Source organism: Poecilia mexicana, unplaced genomic scaffold (genome assembly GCF_051168715.1).
Source record: "Poecilia mexicana isolate PSO_F unplaced genomic scaffold, ASM5116871v1 scaffold_12, whole genome shotgun sequence".
In the NCBI taxonomy this organism is placed as follows: Eukaryota; Metazoa; Chordata; class Actinopteri; order Cyprinodontiformes; family Poeciliidae; genus Poecilia; species Poecilia mexicana.
The window spans coordinates 14,053,706-14,071,174 of NW_028263381.1; the positions used below are offsets into that span (position 1 = coordinate 14,053,706).

General features: G+C 37.8%; 4 protein-coding genes across 4 annotated transcripts; 3 read left to right on the forward strand and 1 right to left on the reverse strand.

Annotated features, from left to right (window-relative positions):
* The first annotated feature begins 290 nt into the window (after window positions 1–290).
* On the forward strand, window positions 291–4,483 carry rnf185 (ring finger protein 185). The gene is made up of 6 exons (XM_014998074.2): window positions 291–901; window positions 1,822–1,840; window positions 1,949–2,061; window positions 2,333–2,387; window positions 2,721–2,838; window positions 2,923–4,483. The coding sequence occupies exons 1-6, from the start codon at window positions 696–698 to the stop codon at window positions 3,018–3,020; spliced, it is 609 nt and encodes a 202-aa protein (XP_014853560.1). The 5' UTR covers window positions 291–695; the 3' UTR covers window positions 3,021–4,483.
* A 65-nt stretch (window positions 4,484–4,548) lies between these two features.
* Window positions 4,549–7,163, reverse strand: LOC106924376 (uncharacterized). The gene is made up of 2 exons (XM_014998063.2): window positions 6,948–7,163; window positions 4,549–5,317 (listed from the first exon to the last, which is right to left on the reverse strand). The coding sequence occupies exons 1-2, from the start codon at window positions 7,075–7,077 to the stop codon at window positions 4,650–4,652; spliced, it is 798 nt and encodes a 265-aa protein (XP_014853549.1). The 5' UTR covers window positions 7,078–7,163; the 3' UTR covers window positions 4,549–4,649.
* A 545-nt stretch (window positions 7,164–7,708) lies between these two features.
* LOC106924361 (retinal homeobox protein Rx1) lies at window positions 7,709–11,082 on the forward strand. The gene is made up of 3 exons (XM_014998048.2): window positions 7,709–9,876; window positions 10,538–10,782; window positions 10,930–11,082. Exons 1-3 carry the CDS (start codon window positions 9,654–9,656, stop codon window positions 11,005–11,007), a joined length of 546 nt encoding a protein of 181 aa, XP_014853534.2. The 5' UTR covers window positions 7,709–9,653; the 3' UTR covers window positions 11,008–11,082.
* A 1,057-nt stretch (window positions 11,083–12,139) lies between these two features.
* On the forward strand, window positions 12,140–17,213 carry ess2 (ess-2 spliceosome associated protein). The gene is made up of 10 exons (XM_014997948.2): window positions 12,140–12,539; window positions 13,204–13,372; window positions 13,479–13,562; window positions 13,683–13,852; window positions 14,590–14,707; window positions 14,847–14,980; window positions 15,278–15,380; window positions 16,149–16,258; window positions 16,348–16,463; window positions 16,558–17,213. The coding sequence occupies exons 1-10, from the start codon at window positions 12,396–12,398 to the stop codon at window positions 16,835–16,837; spliced, it is 1,428 nt and encodes a 475-aa protein (XP_014853434.2). The 5' UTR covers window positions 12,140–12,395; the 3' UTR covers window positions 16,838–17,213.
* The last annotated feature ends 256 nt before the right edge of the window (window positions 17,214–17,469 follow it).

Sequence of the window (17,469 nt, forward strand, 5' to 3'; positions counted from 1 at the left end):
TAAAGTTGTTGTTGTTGTTGTTGTTGTTGTTGTTGTTGTTGTTGTTGTTGTTGTTGTTGTTGTTTTTAATGAGCTGAACTGAATTAGGCATGTATTTACAATTTTAGGTTCTTAGAAGTGAGATTGTTAAATGGTAAAAACGTAAAAAAGTACAGATTTGAAAGTAATATCCATTTGATTACAGAGCATCACATATTATCAATAGATTACAGTAAACAGATTAGTAAAAGTAAAATTGATGGTGTTAGAGAAAGTCTAGCTCATTAAATAAACACGCCCCCAACGTTCCGCCAAAGGAAGCTACCAGATTAACTTGCGGATGTGATGCAATCAGCTGTGAGTTTTGTCCCCTGGTCGTTACAGCGCCTTACGATTTTCAGCTACTACCTGGTATTTTACAAACAGCTTAACTGAATTGGAATTTAGCTTCGTTAATGTTTACATTTTACTTTCAGTTTTTCTATTAAACAGTCCGTACAGCTGTCCTTCTCGCTTGCTAACGTTAGCGTAGCTTCCGTTTCCAGATGGACGCCAGCTGAGCTGAGCTAGCAGCTGGTGATTTTCTTTTTGTTTTTGTTTTTTATCCCTCCTCCCCGTTCACTTTTCTGCTGCTTGTCAGCGACCACCAATTCAGTCGGACTCCCCTATGTGTCTACTTCGGGGGCTGGCAGAGAAAGTTCAGTTGCAGTAGATAAATGGCCGCCGCTGCCCCCTCTGCTCCTCCTCCGGCAGCAGCAGCAGCCTCTGGTTCTGCTGCGGCCGCTGCTGAAACCTCCAGTCCCGGAGGATCCAGCAGCTCGACCGCTGCCGACGGCGGCAGCCAGGACAGCACTTTTGAATGCAACATCTGTCTGGACACCGCCAAGGATGCCGTGATCAGCTTATGCGGGCATCTTTTCTGGTGAGATTCAACTGGGATTTTTGTGTATCGTTAGAATCAGAGCAGAGTATCAACATGCTGGACTGCTTTTAGTTAGAATCTAATAGAATCAAAAATTTTGAAGTTAAACAATTTCAGACATGCAGATAGTATTTAACTTTCGTTGTAAAAAAATTCTTTACAAAAATGCAATATAGGATTGTTTTTTTTTTTTACACTCTCTATAGGAGAATATACCACTAACTAAATAACATATTTTTGGAATTTTCATCCTAATAAAATCATACATGATTATATTTACTTCCAATTGAATGTGGCTACAAAGAGCTATTTTTAAATAAAAACGGTAAAGCTTAAGCTAAATCCAGTGTATTTTGTCTCATAATGTTTTTATGTCAATGTCACATTTATTTGTGTAGCACATTTAAGTTTTTCAAAAATGTTCACCAACCCCCATGACATAAAACAAAGAATAAAACAATGAAAATAAAAACTCTGCAGTGTTAAACAGCACACAGAACACAAGTTGATTACTATAGTTGAATTATCCTGATGAACCAGTAAATCTGTTAAAAAATAATAATAATTCTAAAGTTAAGTTGCAAACACAGCTTGTATATTTTTATATTTTTCCTTATTTCTGCAAGATCTTTGTTTGTAGCTTGCTACAAAAATATCCGTTATATGTAGTTGAGAAGCGAATTATTTTTTTTTTGCTTTTGTAGAACAAAAACAATTGACTAAAATGTATAACGTTATTTTTGTGGTGGAACTCTACAACTTAAACTCATCAGTCTTTAGTAATGTCAGCATTATCAGTTTTATGCCGCAGTTAGTTAAATTAAAAAATTTCTGCCTCCGATTGCTTTGTTTGAATTTTATTTACCATTTTTCAGTCAAACTCTTTGATCAAACTCTTTCCTTTCCTGTGCTCTTTGTAGCTGGCCTTGTTTGCATCAGGTAAGCTGGATCTTATTTATCCCCTTCCAAAAAAAAAAAAAAAAAAACAACCCGCAAACTTTACAAAATAAGTTGTTAGCTCAATAGCATCACTTCTTGCTCGTGCAGTGGCTGGAAACTCGACCTAACAGACAAGTGTGTCCAGTTTGCAAAGCTGGCATCAGCAGAGAAAAAGTGATTCCTTTATATGGAAGAGGAAGCACTGGACAACAAGATCCCAGGTGGGTGCTGTAACCTGTTGACACAGATGTAGCGAAGACTAAAACTTGATATATATTTTTTTGTTATAATACACATTATGACACTCGGAGGTTAAAAATGTCACATTAAGTTTCTGTAAGGCTCTGTCACATCAGATTAAGACTGCAGGACACAGAGCAACTGGATGTTGTAGGGCAGTCTTAATCTGGTGGGATTAAATAAGCAATTTTCAGAAATTTAACTGTATATTTTCTTCCAAACTTTTTTTTTTTTTTTTTTTTTTTTTTAAAGGGAAAGAACACCCCCTCGACCTCAAGGACAAAGACCAGAGCCCGAAAACCGTGGCGTAAGTAAATGAAAAGGCACAGCTGCATGAGCCAAACACAGTATGTCGTGTTCTTATTTCAGATTGGCATCACTATGGTTTTGCCTTCATTTCCTAATTCACGTCAGCTGCTGAGGAAATCCATCCATTCATGATGAAACCCTTACATATGTCTGCTGTGGGGCGTACCTGTGTTTTATTCATTAGCAGTCACACACACTTCCCACTGGGATCCATTACACTTTAACAGTCGAGTTGAAGCTCCTCTCAAGAGAATCCCCACAAGTCTTACAGCTCGTTGCGTCACGCCTCACTCACTGTCTGTTCTAACACGTTTCTAATGACATCTCGCAGGGCTTTCAGGGCTTTGGCTTTGGAGACGGTGGTTTCCAGATGTCATTTGGAATCGGCGCCTTTCCTTTCGGTATTTTTGCCACAGCTTTTAACATCAACGACGGCAGACCTCCTCCAGGTAGCGGCACATTTCACCCTGAGCTTTTCATTTTGTGCGTCTTTTGAAACGGCAGCGCCACTAACCTCTGCTGACCTTTTGCAGCGGCTCCTGGAACGCCACAGCACACGGACGAGCAGTTTCTCTCTCGACTCTTCCTGTTCGTTGCTTTGGTGATGATGTTTTGGCTGCTGATTGCATAAAAGCTTTGGAAACTGGACAGGTTGTTGTCACTTCAGATTGGACAGAGATTTTGTTTAATGTTTTATGTCGCTCCTTTTGAAATGCAGTTGAAACCAGATGTTTTACACGCCACAGTATAAAATGACATAACTAGTGTAACTGAGTTATTCAGATGAAGGGTTTGCGGTGGATTCTCCGTAATGCTGACACTGTTGAACGTCACTTTGTTTGTAATGACCAAACACTTCAGTTTTGGTTTCATTAGACAACAGACTGTCTTATAAACTTCAGACTGGAGTCTCCTGTTGATATTTCTGGATAATTGTTTGACCAGATGAACTTTGCACTTTCAGGTTTTAGGAAATTGTACCTGAACATAAACCGTACTTGTGGAGATTCACTGTTCACTCCTTGGTTTCTCTTATTTTACACAAGGAAGCATTGTGTTTGTGCCCGAAATAGATCCGTATGTATGCCTCAGTTTAAGCCAAATGTGAATTAAACTTTACAAAGTCATAACTTTTGGCATTTCCAAATTGTTTAGAAAGAGAAGTAACTCACTGTTTCGGTATTTAGCGAATTACAATTATTTTATATAATTCTAACCTAAAAAAATGAAAAGTTTAGTCTGATTTAATACTCTAAGGGATAAATGTATTCTATACAATGTAAATATCTGGTTTTAACTGTGTTTATTGATTTTATTTAGTTTGTTTGAAAAATTCCTGTGGTATTTAAACAGATCTGAACATCTGAGCTAATTTCCCTTTAAATAGGGACCGTGTAAAGTTGCAGCTCATTCTGTAATCTAGACCTGTTAATGGGATGTGTCTTTGCAAAACCAATACAAGAAAACCAGCCGGTTCAAATCTACTGTAGATGTGTGAAATTATTCATTATTCAGAAATCTGTACAGTGAAACAACAGCTGAGTTGCAGAAAGACTGGAAGTCTAATAGTCTGTGTTGGTCAGCAGGATTGATTTTGAACAAAATCTAAAGATACTGATGATTTTTTTTTTGTCCTAGTCTTAATTTAGTTACCCAAATCAGACTCTTGAGCAATCACAACATTTAATCACAACATTTTATTCAAGCCTTAAATAGATATGTGAATACTCATACTGACTGTGCTTCTATTTATGTCCACCTTGGGGACACTGTAAGCAGTTTCTTTAGAAAAACCTAAATACTGGAAACTGCTAACCAGTGATTAAATGCGCTGGTACATAATGGATTCAGGTTTTGACTAAATGGATGAGCAAGCATTGACCCAGAGCCTGAATTTGTTTCGCTTGTAATCAGATAAAAATCTTCTTTTTCAAACAGTGTTTTGCTCCAAACTGTACCTTTTTCTTTTCTGATTTTCACTGCAATTAAATGTAAAATATTGTAGATCAGAGAGTAAATGAAAACTGGTTGAAAATGGGGGTAACTTTTCTAACTGAATTTCTTCTGACAGTAAAGCTTTATAAGTTATGACTATTCCTTTGTTTCTGTTGTTTTGTTACTACTTAATCTCCACAAAAGCCATCAAATAAACACACAAATTTTAAAGTGACACTTTATTTAAAATTTAAGACATTTTGATGAAAAGATTTTTGAAGGCCATGCAACGTGGAAAGAAAAATAAGTTAAATTTTGATCGATTCTATGTGTCTTGCGGCGCCTTCTTTTCCTGCACGTTAAATTCTGCTTCGTACATTATCTGCTGGATCTTCATTTTAGTCTCGCACCTTTTCTGTGGGGCCAGTCTCTTCAGAGCTGGAACGAAGCTCAGCAGAAACAGCTCGTCCTCGTCCTGCCGCATCCTGGCAGGGCACGGCCCGCCGCCTTCTTTCACCGGCCACTTATTTGACAAGTCTGTACTTTGAGGGGACGCCGACTCTGGCAACAAAGTCCGTTTCCGTCCAGTGGTGCTGGTGGGGGCTATCTGGGAGACTGGGGGCATCTTGGCCACCATGGCCAGCTGAGTCAGCTCTGTGTCCTGAGACAACGCAGGAAGCTGCGTTACGAAGGCCAGCGGAGCTTTTTGCTCGGACGGACTCGTAGAAACCTTTATAGAAGTCTTGGTAGACTCTGACGAAGCGGCGTCTCCCTCAGCACTCCCGGATTCGTGGTCAGGGTTGTCGTCACTGTTGCCACAGATGTCCGTCACTCCCACTCTGGATCCGGTGAAGGGGGCGATAAAGTTCATCAGCTGTCTGTACTTCCATTTGCTTTGTACAAACTCTCCCTGCTTTTTGCCTTTGAGCTCCATCCGGACTTCCTTCAGGTAGCGGTCTCTTAGGTTCTTCCATTTCCTTTTGCATTCATGGGCTGAAAAACAAGATTTCAGAGTGTAAAACTGGAGCAATTTTCAATTTTCTGAAGTTCACAGTCAACGCAACAGTCTACCAGGACATTTTAGAGGACTCTATGCTTCCTTCTGCTGAAAGATTTTTATCTAGATGCTGACATTATCTTCCAGCAGGACTTGTCTACTGGCCACATTGCCAAATGTACTGAAAGTTGGTTCAACCTTGGTGTCACTGTGCTTGATTGGTGAGAAAACTGCATTGACAGAAGCCTGTCAGTTTTGCATAAATTAAACATTTCTTAATTGATCTTCAAAATTACACGCCATAAAGGATGGAAGTATTTAACTCTGTAATGACTTAATGAGTTTCATTTTCTGAAATGAGAGAAAATATCAAACTTCTTATGTATGTTTTTATCATTTTTTAGATGTTTAGATCAGGACTGCCCTAAAACACCTTAATCAAACTGATGTTTCTGCTTGTGTAACCAGTTCAGGTGTGTTGGAGAAAGGACACATCTCGAAGTTGGAAAGTAGTAAAGTGCCTTGATTGGATCAAACCCTATTAATGTGTTTAGAAGTGCCTGGTGAAAGTTAAAATCTGTATAAAAAAAAACTTATCCCAATCTGACTAAATGTAAATTTAAGAATTAACAACAAAAAAAAATCAATTTCTACAAGTGCAAATCAGGCTCTAAAAGTTGTTCTCAATATGTTTTAGGGTGAAAAAAAAATAAAACCATTTTTTTTTTTTCATTTATAATTATGCACTAACTGGTGTTCTAATAAAATACATTAAGGTTTGTGGCTATAATGTGAAGAAAACCTTGAGGTCTGAATCATCTGCAAAGCATCTGTTTGACAAGAACAATCAGTTTCCTTTCAAAGATTTTAAGGCTAATTAATTTAAAAATAATTACATTTGTTCCAACCAGTACAGAGAATAAGTCTATATTGGGTGTTTTTATTTATTTGTTAATATTAAGTAATACAAACCTGTATGTTGACTAACCGATGTGTAAAAAGTTTTTCAATTTAATTATTTAGCAATATTCTAAAGTTCGATCTTCAAAAATAAATAAAAAGACATTATTAAAGGCATTTTTGTGTATGGTAAGTATATTTCAGTTTTGCACTCTGCTGCCTTTGACTTTGCGCACTTATTCTGGGTTGGGGCCCTGCATTTGTCCCGCACCGTGTGGCATGTTTAACAAACCGAAGAGCTGCTGTGAACTTTTACGGCTTTTTCAGGAGCATTCTTTGCTTTTCCAGCCTTTCTAGCACATTTTCAGCAAAGAAAGTGCCTAGAATCGCACGAAGCTCGGAGAGTGCTGCGTGTCCATGCCGCTGAACAAGTTCAGTGCCGCGGCTAGCTCCGCGGTAGAGGCACGCCGCGCCGCTCCGCTTCGCGCAGCGCGGCCTGCGGCGTGGAGCAACGGCAGTCACCGCTAGCACGGCGCGCGCGGCTGCATCAACGTCAAAGTGGACCTAGCAACCAGGATAAACACCTAAATCACAGCAAATCGCCAAGTTCAGAAGCGTGAAATACTTCTGTGTTCCGTAAACAACTCGTGCCTGATTAGGCTCCCGACGCAGATGCGGCTAAGCAAACAATAACTGGGAGGAAAGTTGCGATAAACAAATACTCACATGGGTAACCAAGTGCCATACTGATGTTTCGCCAAGCGTTTATACGACTTTCCGTGCAACGGTAATTCGGTAAAGTGACATTGTACAGTTCCGGGTAATTAAATACAGCTAAAATTAACTTATCTTCCATTTTGCCCTTGTATTTTCTGTTTCTGCTACTGTTGCGCGGACGCGGAAGCGGCAAGCTCCTCCCGCCTTTTCCGCCCTTGCTGCAGCTGCTCCAACGCAAGTTATCGCGAGTGGCGGACTGCGTGCCGCCCGTGTCGCTCTGCCGTGTGGACGTTACAGTGTTCTGACACAAGGGGGCGCACGAGTCAATTATCTTTTAAGCTAATACTGTTTTACCCAGAATACACACTAGCTATACTAAATATTACAGAAATTAATTATGGATTTACTGCATATAAGTTAAAACTTTACAGCGGTTTATGCTTCTTTTTTTTAATTACTAACTAAATGTTTCAGAGTGGTCTAATAGAAGATATATAAAATGTTGAAAGTGGAAATTGTTTTTCGTGATAAATCAAATTTTCATTTCTAAGTGGGATTATACTCTGCGGGTCAAAAACTGTAGCTGAAAAAACTATTCTTTCCTAACATTCTTCTGGCTTCAGACTATTTGAAATGCTCTTAATGCACAATTACACATTGTGTGTGTGTGTGTGTGTGCGTGTGTGTGTGTGTGTGTGTGTGTGTGTGTGTGTGTGTGTGTGTATATATATATATATATATATATATATATATATATATATATATTTTTTTTTTTTTTTTTTTTTTTTAAGTAAGAATCCCAGTCTTTGTTTTATGCAGGCCTTACCTTTGTTACAATTCTCTTTAGTCTGTGTCAAATTGTGATGCATATTCTTTTTACATATTTAAGACAAATATTTTTGGCAGTAATCTGCAATTCACTATGTGTTGTGGCTCAAATGTGATCTTGAACGCTATTTTGTCTTAGCATTATTCAGGCCTGAGTGAGCTCCAACTGCTGAATGCAAGACTAAGAAGCCTCAAAGTTTCAGAGCATTGGCCTGTAAAATGACATTTTAGAATTGTATTGAAAAGTTCATTTTCATACTGTGCAGGGCAAACATATCGCATTTTTACGCATCTGAAATACAGAAATGTAGGGTAAATAGTGCCAGGAGCTACACAGTCAAAGGGAAGACTGCTGTTTTAATGGCTGCACAGCAGACATACATTAATACTGTCTAAAAGGATGGCAAGCCACAAAACGATCTGATAAACTGTTGCCGTTGTTTGTTGTCTCCATTTTTATTGATTTTCTACAGCTTTTTGTGTTCATCGATTGCGCTTGCTCCCCACTCGGGAGCAAAGGTCTAACTATTTTAAGTTTGAAGAGTTATTAAATTGCAGCATTACATTCCATTACATAATAACATTGTCTGCTTCAAATGGTGCAAGTCATTCTTGTCTTGTGATAAATCAATTAGTTCAGCTGCTAAGTCAGTTTACTCTTCAAATGCACCTGAAAAAAACAAACAAACAAAAAAACATGAAGACATTATTTCCAACTGAGCCATTATAATTCTCTTCACTTTACCAGATGTACCAAATATTGCTTACAACAACAATAACACGAGCCTTTATAATTCTGATCCCCTATAATGAATTTTGAACCCTGTGGACCTACAAGGATTTTGGCGCAATTCCTTCCATTGAGAACCACAATAACCTGAGATAACGATCTCACACACAGCGCATACTATACATCAGCCATCTGAACGCTATTAAACCCGGGTGAAAAGGATGGGAATGGTGTTTATTGTTATCTGTTTTCAAAAGCCCTTATAACAGGTTGGGGCTTAAGACAGATTGTGGAAATCCGTTAATTCCCTGAAAGAAAAAAAAAAAAAGAAAAAAAAAAGATATATTGCCTTGTATGAAATCGCAGGATTTGCTGGGACAGAGATGAATTTAACCAGTAATAGCTTTACCTCCGCTGTGCACATTGTCAGCGAAGTCAAACTGAAAAGACTGCAACACAAAGATAAGACACAGGATGTATGATCGTGAATATAAACCACATTGATGGATATACAACCATGAAGCTGCACCTTTGTTGCATCTTTATTCAGATTTCAACCACTCATTTGCTATGGGTGGTTAAATGTCAGCCAGAAGTTGGTTTGTGTAACTTTCAGAGCAAATCTACAAATTAATACAAGATCGTTTGTCATTAAAACTGAGCATTAGAAGCAATATGAAATTAATTCAAAGGCTAATCCTTAAATTCATCATACACAAGCATGAGACCACACCAAAGGTGTCCGTCTATAAGTCCAGGTTCCTAATACCAAGCAATCCCCTTTTCTCTAAAACCTCAACAATGAGGATTTTAGGAGCTCTCCACTTTTCATTTTATGCAGTGAAATCTGATTTTGCTTGAAGAAAGGAATGAGGCGAGATTAGCCGAATCTGCCGTCCTCCCTAACCTCTTCACAAAACTGCCCAGATTAGCTCAGAATTAAGTTTCAACCGTTTTATGTGTCTGGTCCACAGGGGGATTATAGTTTTACTTCCATCTTTTTTTTTTTCTTCTTTCTTTTTGCCTATAAGGGCCAGACTTGCTCTTGTAGAAGGAGTAGAAGCAGAGGAGCCACTGAGAGGGCAGTATCACAGAGTGTTAGAGGCCTCTATCTGGTTATCACTACTGCTTTTGAGCTCAAGGAATTTCCTTAACAAATGGACGGACACATCAAGATGGAAAGACAAAAGTTTCCGTTCACCATTGAGAACATTCTGAACAAATATCCTAGCAGTATTGGAGGCAAACAACTATGTGGAACAAGAGTTCTTGGACTGAAGGAGAAGATGGTGTGTCCTGAGCCTGTTCATCACGCCTGCTTGTGCTGCTGTTTCTGCTCCCACTGCGCTGACATGCTGCACTCTGATCTCATCCATGACGGTAGGAACAAACCATCAGCTGTCTTTGCATAAAGTGACTATGGAAATTCAGTTTTATGTTCTGAAACCCTGACGGCAACACTTTGGCCATGTAAAGGCGGGGTTGTAGCTCATAAAGCTATATAGACTCTCAAGCTACAGGTGTTACTAGTGAAGATTTATATGCAGATTTATTTAATGAGGACAAGGAAGTCGGAAGACTTAAAAAACTGGCACCCAAGTAAGAGATTTAAAAGCATTTTCCAGTGATGCAGTCTGCCTGTCGTTATCACATGTCAAATGAACCCCATGTGATAAAAAGTGGAAATCAAAACAGATATCCTGTCAGCATTTCTGGTCCAGTTCTGACCAGCATTGTAATTTTAAGCCTTGTAGACACTGGTTAAGTTTCACCATAATTCACATTATTAGTCTGTGGTTCACATCTGAAGAACCTTACTGTCAAAACAACACTGCCAGTCTGTCTGAAGTATTTTCTCTCACTCTGTCAGGAAAACACACCCTTCTGTGACTGTCTTGATTTATAGTGGCATTCCAAATTATAGTTAACAATCCATGTAGCAGCTTCCTGTTTTTGTGGATATGACTCAAAATGATCTTTTCAGTTTCAGAAAAGTGCATTTGTCATTTTCATTTGATGACATATGTGAATCTTGTTGCAGCCTGCCAGTATAGATGGAACCCCGCAGCTATGGTCTCAGAGACGTGCCGGCTGGGGGAGGCTCACAGGGAGGAGCAGCATCCTAAGGGAGGCCAGGTGCAGAGGCGAACCAGGCGTCACCGTACAATTTTCACCGAAGAACAGCTGGATGCACTGGAAGAGCTGTTCCTGCAGAACCAGTACCCAGATGTAAACGCGAGAGAGAAACTTGCACAGCAAACTAACTTAAGAGAAGAAAGAGTAGAAGTAAGACAGCAGCTGCATGTGTTGCTAAAGCTTGATGGAGAGGTTTCACTGTCTTTTGATTATGTGGACATGAACAACCCTGCCAAATATTGCAAATGAAGAATGGGAGGTATTAAATAATATTTCTGTCTCTTTTCTTCCTGGTAGGTTTGGTTTAAAAACCGAAGAGCAAAATGGAGACGTCAGAAAAGACTGTCATTTGTAGTCGGAAACACTGAAAACTAATTTCTTTCATATAGATTTACAGCAACGTGGAAATTTATGGAAACCTTAAGTTATATTTTTTTGCTCATGATTCAAATAAATAGCCAAGTTCATGAACAAAATGGATCTAATTGTGTCAATTTGATCAAATGAACCTGCATGCAGAGACTAGCAATATACGCTAGTCTCTGCGTATATTTTGACATTTAATTTAATCCATATATCAAGAATATAAGAAGTCGTTTTGTAAAACGGCTTCTTGTCATGTGATTATGATCTAATAAATACTTTCATGACTCTATTGTTTGTGAATAACCTCGCTAGTTTTGTCGTACAACAGAACAAAGTTGTTTGTAATTTTCTCAATAAGTCTAATGCACAGACTTTTTGAGAAAAAGTCTTAAAGAAAATGTGTGTCTTTGTTCAAATCCAGATATAATTTTTTGTCAGGTTAACATGGATAGACTATTTATTTTTCTCAGTGAATGTGGAATTATTATTATTATTATTATTATTATTATTATTATTATTATTATTATTATTATCAATCATGACATCAGGCCAGAAGTTACTAGACCTTCAGCATCATTTATTTTCAGATTTAGGTACCTCCATACAGGTATAGCGAAAAAACTGTTATACCACATGAAAGTGCAATACTTTCGGCCTGCATACAGTAAACCATTAGCTTAGTTAATTAGCTTAGTTAATCAGATGATCAACTCTACTAAGCCTAATAAACAACTTTAAACAGTTGTTGCATTCCCTGTATCAAGCCACTCCTGAACCAGAGCGAGACAACAAGACTTACCTGGGCTAAAGAGAAAACGAACAAAATCAGATAAAATTTGGAATAAATAAATATGAGATATTTTAAGACATAGTAAATGTGTTAAAGTGGACTCCATCTCATTTAGAGGGAAAAAATATTTTAAATGTTGAAGTCTAAGCTAGACTTTCTCTTTATATATAAATATTTTATATATTTTTTTAAATATATATACAGGCAGGAATAAGGTTTGCTTAGTTTTTTGATTTACACTCCTTACTGGTTGGTGGCGGTAATGCACCATATTGCTGTTGCCAACCGCTATTAAACTCTAGTAATAATGGTAGTAGTAGTAGTAGAAGAAGAAGTAAAAAAAGAAGAAGAAGAAGACAACATTACGTAATTACGTTGCGTGTGGTGTCGTACTGTGGCGTAATGGCTAAAAGTTAAACGAAACGTTACACTTAGCAAGGCTGACTCTTCTTTTAGTCTTTATATATTTATTTCCTTAACTTTATTTTAAACATATGCTATTTTTTATCTGAAATACGCCCTTTGGTATTATTTAGAAGTCATTTTTTTTATCGTAATAGAGTCGCCGTTATCCTTTGAGCTAAAAGGCTAACAGGCTCCATCCACAATGGAGGGTAGCGCCAGTGTTCGGAGAGCCTTGTCCGGGACTCTGGTTCCTTCAGCGGTCACAACCGTGGCTCTGTGTCAGCCTGAGGATAAAGAGGAGGGAAAACTGAAGAGAAAGGTTCTCGATGAAGAGGATTATATTCAGGTTAGTAACGCAAGACAAACACGGATTCAGAAACGACCTTGATCTCAAGATGTAAACATGTCATTAACAATGTAAGCGTCGACGTATTTCCAACGTTTTGGCGTACAAACTTAAAAGTTACAAACCTATGAGAACTAGGAACTGGATATGTTTGCACAATGTTCTAATCGTTACTTGATATCATTCAGCTATTTCACAATTTTCTTAAGATTTTCGTTCAGGAGAACATGTGCAGCTCCAAATATAATAAAGCAACAGATTCAGTTTTTCCACCGATCTCTGCAATTAGTCGTGCAGAGATCAGACTCGACTAATTTTCTTGTGATCAACCACAGGGTATTTTGATTGACTTTAGAACGAAATCAAGATGTTTGAGATTCTTCGATGTATAAAATAGAGATGATTCTTGAAATTCATTTTCTGCTACATTCACAACTACTGCCCCTTTTAAATAATTTGGACAGTTTTCTTCTTAATCAAAGTTGGTCCAGAATCAGAACTGTAAGGTCATACCTCCAAGAAAACTGGAAATCAGTATGAACCAAGAAAAACCTAATTAGTACATTTCTGCTTAATGCTGCAGAACTGTTTTATGTTGCCTTAAATTTGGTTTTGTACGTATTCTTACTGTTTGTGTCTTTCTTTACTTGGCTGCTTTTGACAGAGCTTGGAGAAAATTATCCAAAGGGACTTTTTCCCAGATGTCACCAAACTTCAAGCACAAAAGGAATACCTTGAAGCGGAGGAAAGTGGAGACCTCGAGAAGATGAGGGAGATATCCATTAGATACGGCTCATCGTTGAACAAATCTACACCACAAACCTCTGTACCTTGTAAGTAGAAGATTTCCAAATGAAATGAGTATTTATTTTACACTATATGATTTTTTTGAGTGATTTCTTTCTATTCCCTTTTTTTTTTTTTTTTCGCAAATGCAAGATTTGACCCCTGCCAGCTTTGAGACACCAGTCGGTCACGCAGGATCGCCGTCCTCCACTTACTGCAGTAAAAGTTCAGCTTTGGGTAAGTTAAGACAAATATGCTCAGTTTAGTTTAACACTGTTGATGTGGAAGTAAATTCAGTAGATATATGTGTAAACTAGAGTAATTGACCCATACATTTGTTGGACCACGTTTCTGTAGAGAAAAAGGATGATGACAAAGAAGAAAAAGAGCTGCCCAGTCTGGATCGTTTTCTTGCTAAAAACACCAGTGAAGATAATGCATCCTTCGAGCAGATAATGGATCTGGCAAAAGACAAAGAGAAAATGAAGCACGCCTGGTTATATGAGGCAGAGGCTGAATTTAAACAGGTTGGTATTGATTTTGGGCTGTTATTTTCAAAGTAATTTAATGAGATGCCCAAATTGGAGTTTTTTTTTGTTTTTGTTTTTTTTCTGGAGATATGATTTTTTTTTTCATTATGGATGATCTGCACACTTTGATATTTATGAGTTTAAGCAATTATCATGGCACGTTTTCTGTTAGATCTTGTTCTTTGATGTCTTAGTTTCAGATGAACACATATCTCATTCAAATAATACAGGCTCTGTTGATGCTCCACTGCTCTCATCAAGCAGCACCATCACTATGTGAAAAATCACAATATCTTGAAACTAAGTTAAAACTGTCTCAGATAATTTACACTGTAGCTTCAGAGGTGTTATTTGGGTACAGCTTAAATTAAGCCATCAGCCTCCAGTGTGATTATAGCATAAGGTGTTTTTGTCGGCTTACAAGTTTTAGCTGAAAGTTGCATCACAACAACTCTGAGGCCTGTAGGGGTTGCTTGTTTCCAAAGCGACATTAATCCTGTTTATGATGCTGCCATGTAATTAAATCATCTACAGGAAAAAAATAAAGAAATTTAGCTGCACCTGCATGGTTTTGCAGTGCGCTCAGACACGTAGTGCTGCTTTGAAGCTGCATTTGGATGTTTCCTGGACATTAGAAATCAGAAAAGAAAACATGACTGCTTTTGGGTGCATTTGTGGTTTACTGTAGAAAGAATGGAAAAGATTTAAATCATCTGTGATCTTTTATTTTGCAGCGCCATGAGGAGAACCTCGCCCTCCCGTCAATGGAGAAAGCTGCTCTTGAATGCGTCAAAGCTGGGCTGGAAACGTGGGAGTACAAAGCAAAAAATGCCTTAATGTACTATCCAGAGGGTATGAATGTTAAACTGAGAAAACTGCTTGATTTTTTTTTAATTAGTCAATTTCACTTTAACTCAGCCACAACATTTTCTAAAGTGTGGCATAAAATGTTTGATGATTTTTTTAAATGTAATTTTTACCTTTATCTTAGGTGTTAAAGATGATGATGCAATCTTCAAGAAGCCCAGGGAGGTGGTGCACAAGAACACTCGGTTTGTTGGAGATCCGTTCAGCAAAGCGCTGAACAAAAGCCAGATTCAACAGGCCGCGGCCCTCAATGCACAGGTACCTACAATAATGGGTGAAGTTTTCACAGCACAGAAACCTTGTGTAAAATGAGTTTAAAACCAATTTTTAAAATAATATTATTGTTTTTATTTAAAAAAGCAAATCACATATTGCTCCAGCTGTTGCTAAATATTATTAGTTATAAAAATTGTAACATTTATATTGGGATGAGTTCTGCTCTTTTGGTTTCCAGGACTTGACTGTTTTACTTAAATTTTTATTTTTTCAAAAGAAATGTTTATTTGAATGGTGTCGCTTATGGATTCTGTTTGTTTATTTTACATGTTTTTGCAGTTCAAACAGGGTAAAGTTGGCCCCGATGGGAAGGAGCTAATACCGCATGAACCCCCAACAGTGAATGGATATGGCTTCGAAAGGACTCCATCACCTGCCCCTGGTGAGTGAACCTGCAAATTATTCAGTCCTATGAAGTAGGGCTGAAACAAGTGTGATTAATCGATTATTGAAATAATTGTCTAACTTACTGGTAATTGATTAAAGGTTAATTGGAGTAAACAGACCCTAAAATATACCATTTGCTGAAAACATAACACTCTCAAAGCAGAAATTAGGCAAAACTGTTAAAACAAATTACACATTTTGCATCTACCCTTTTAGATGAAAACTTTCTTTAAAAGTTCTATCTAGAACTCCTAAACTTCACCTGGTTCACATTCTGCAAATTTCTCTTGATAAGCACCTTTTGATGTCCAGTTATTAATTGGTTACATCTAAAAAATAGTCAACATATCAGCCCTGCTTAAGTAAAGCAGAAAGTGCTTATTTAAGTATCGTATTGCATTTTTAATGCAAAAACATTTTAAATTTTCTCATTTAGAAAAAATTATTTACATTTTTTGCATATTTTTACTATTGTATAAAATAAGCACGTGTTTAAATGAAAAACCTGAGAATAATCAATTGCTAAAATAAACGTTACCTGCCATCTTACTTTGAGGTTCATTCACTTTTTAAGTTCCCTCTTTTCTATTTATTTTATCCATTATCCAAACTGATGACTTCCTACTTTCATACTTGTGTTTGCTCAATCATCTGTTCCAAATTGATCTTTAGTTTAATGGCACATATTTTATTGCTTGCTCTGAGTTTCTGAGAGGTACTCTTGTGGATAGTTTCATCCAAATGTCATTTTTGACTTTTTCAGGTGTTGCTGATTCGCCTCTGATGACCTGGGGAGAGATAGAGAGCACGCCGTTCCGTCTGGACGGATCAGATACGCCGTATGTTGAGCGAAATCACGGCCCATCATTCAAGGTTAGCGAGATATCCTTTTTTATGTCTGCATTATTAATGTCTAATTATTTATCTCGCTACATTTTGATGCTTATTGTTGAATTCAAAAGATTCCCGAACCAGGACGAAGAGAGAGGCTGGGTATAAAGATGGCAAATGAAGCTGCTGCGAAAAATCGTGCAAAGAAACAGGAGGCATTGAGAAGGGTTACAGAGAACCTGGCAAGGTAAGGAGTGCACTATCTTTGTTAAATGTTTTCCTGATTTATATACAGATGGAGAAATTCTCAAAACTAAGAGCACACTTTTTCTACGTTGCAGTCTTACGCCTAAAGGTCTGAGCCCGGCCCTGACGCCCGCCCTGCAGCGGCTTGTAAATCGGACTTCTAGCAAATACACAGACAAAGCGCTGCGGGCAAGTTACACGCCGTCGCCCTCGCACAGGGTCACCCCCTGCAAGTCTCCCTTCGCCGGACCAGCCACTCCTTCAGGAACGCCAACGCCCACCAAGGCTAAGACGCCGAGCTCGCAGGACCTCACATCACTCACGGACAATCTGCTGCAGCTTCCCAAGAGACGGAAAGCCTCAGACTTTTTCTAAGAAAAGCTGCTCTAAGTTCAAACTGTTAAAAACTTCTGTTTAAAAAGTCTTTAAAACTTAGGAGAAGAGGATTTCTCCAAATAAAGGACAGCTAGAATTTCTAATGTTCTGTTGCTAAATTCAATGGCAAATATGATTATTAGTGTCTCTGTGAAATGCATCTTGTCCAATTTTCTCAGTATTTCCCTTTTTGAAATGGAAAATTTGAGAGATTATGTATTTATTATAATCTAGTGTGGTTCTTGAAACTTATACAAACACATGGGATCATAAAGCCAAGCTCAATATATCAGTGTTTGTTTATGTTACTTGAAAATGTTATAAAATGTAAGACTTCTGGATTTTTACAATGCATTATATGAATGTGGTAATTTTGTCCAGTATCATTTTTGGTGCAGTTTTTAAATCAACAAATTTAAATCAACTTTATAGTATGTAACATCATAGTAGTGTTTTATTATTTTTTTAAGCCAAAGAAATTTACTTTGGATTTATGCATTTTTACAGGCCTTTATGCACCCTAGTAAAGTGTGCATAAAGTGCAGTATGAATGCTGTAAGCTGAATATTTTAGTGAAAATTGCAGAAGCACAACTGCAGACTTGCAGAAATGTAAAAAAAAAAATAGGCAGG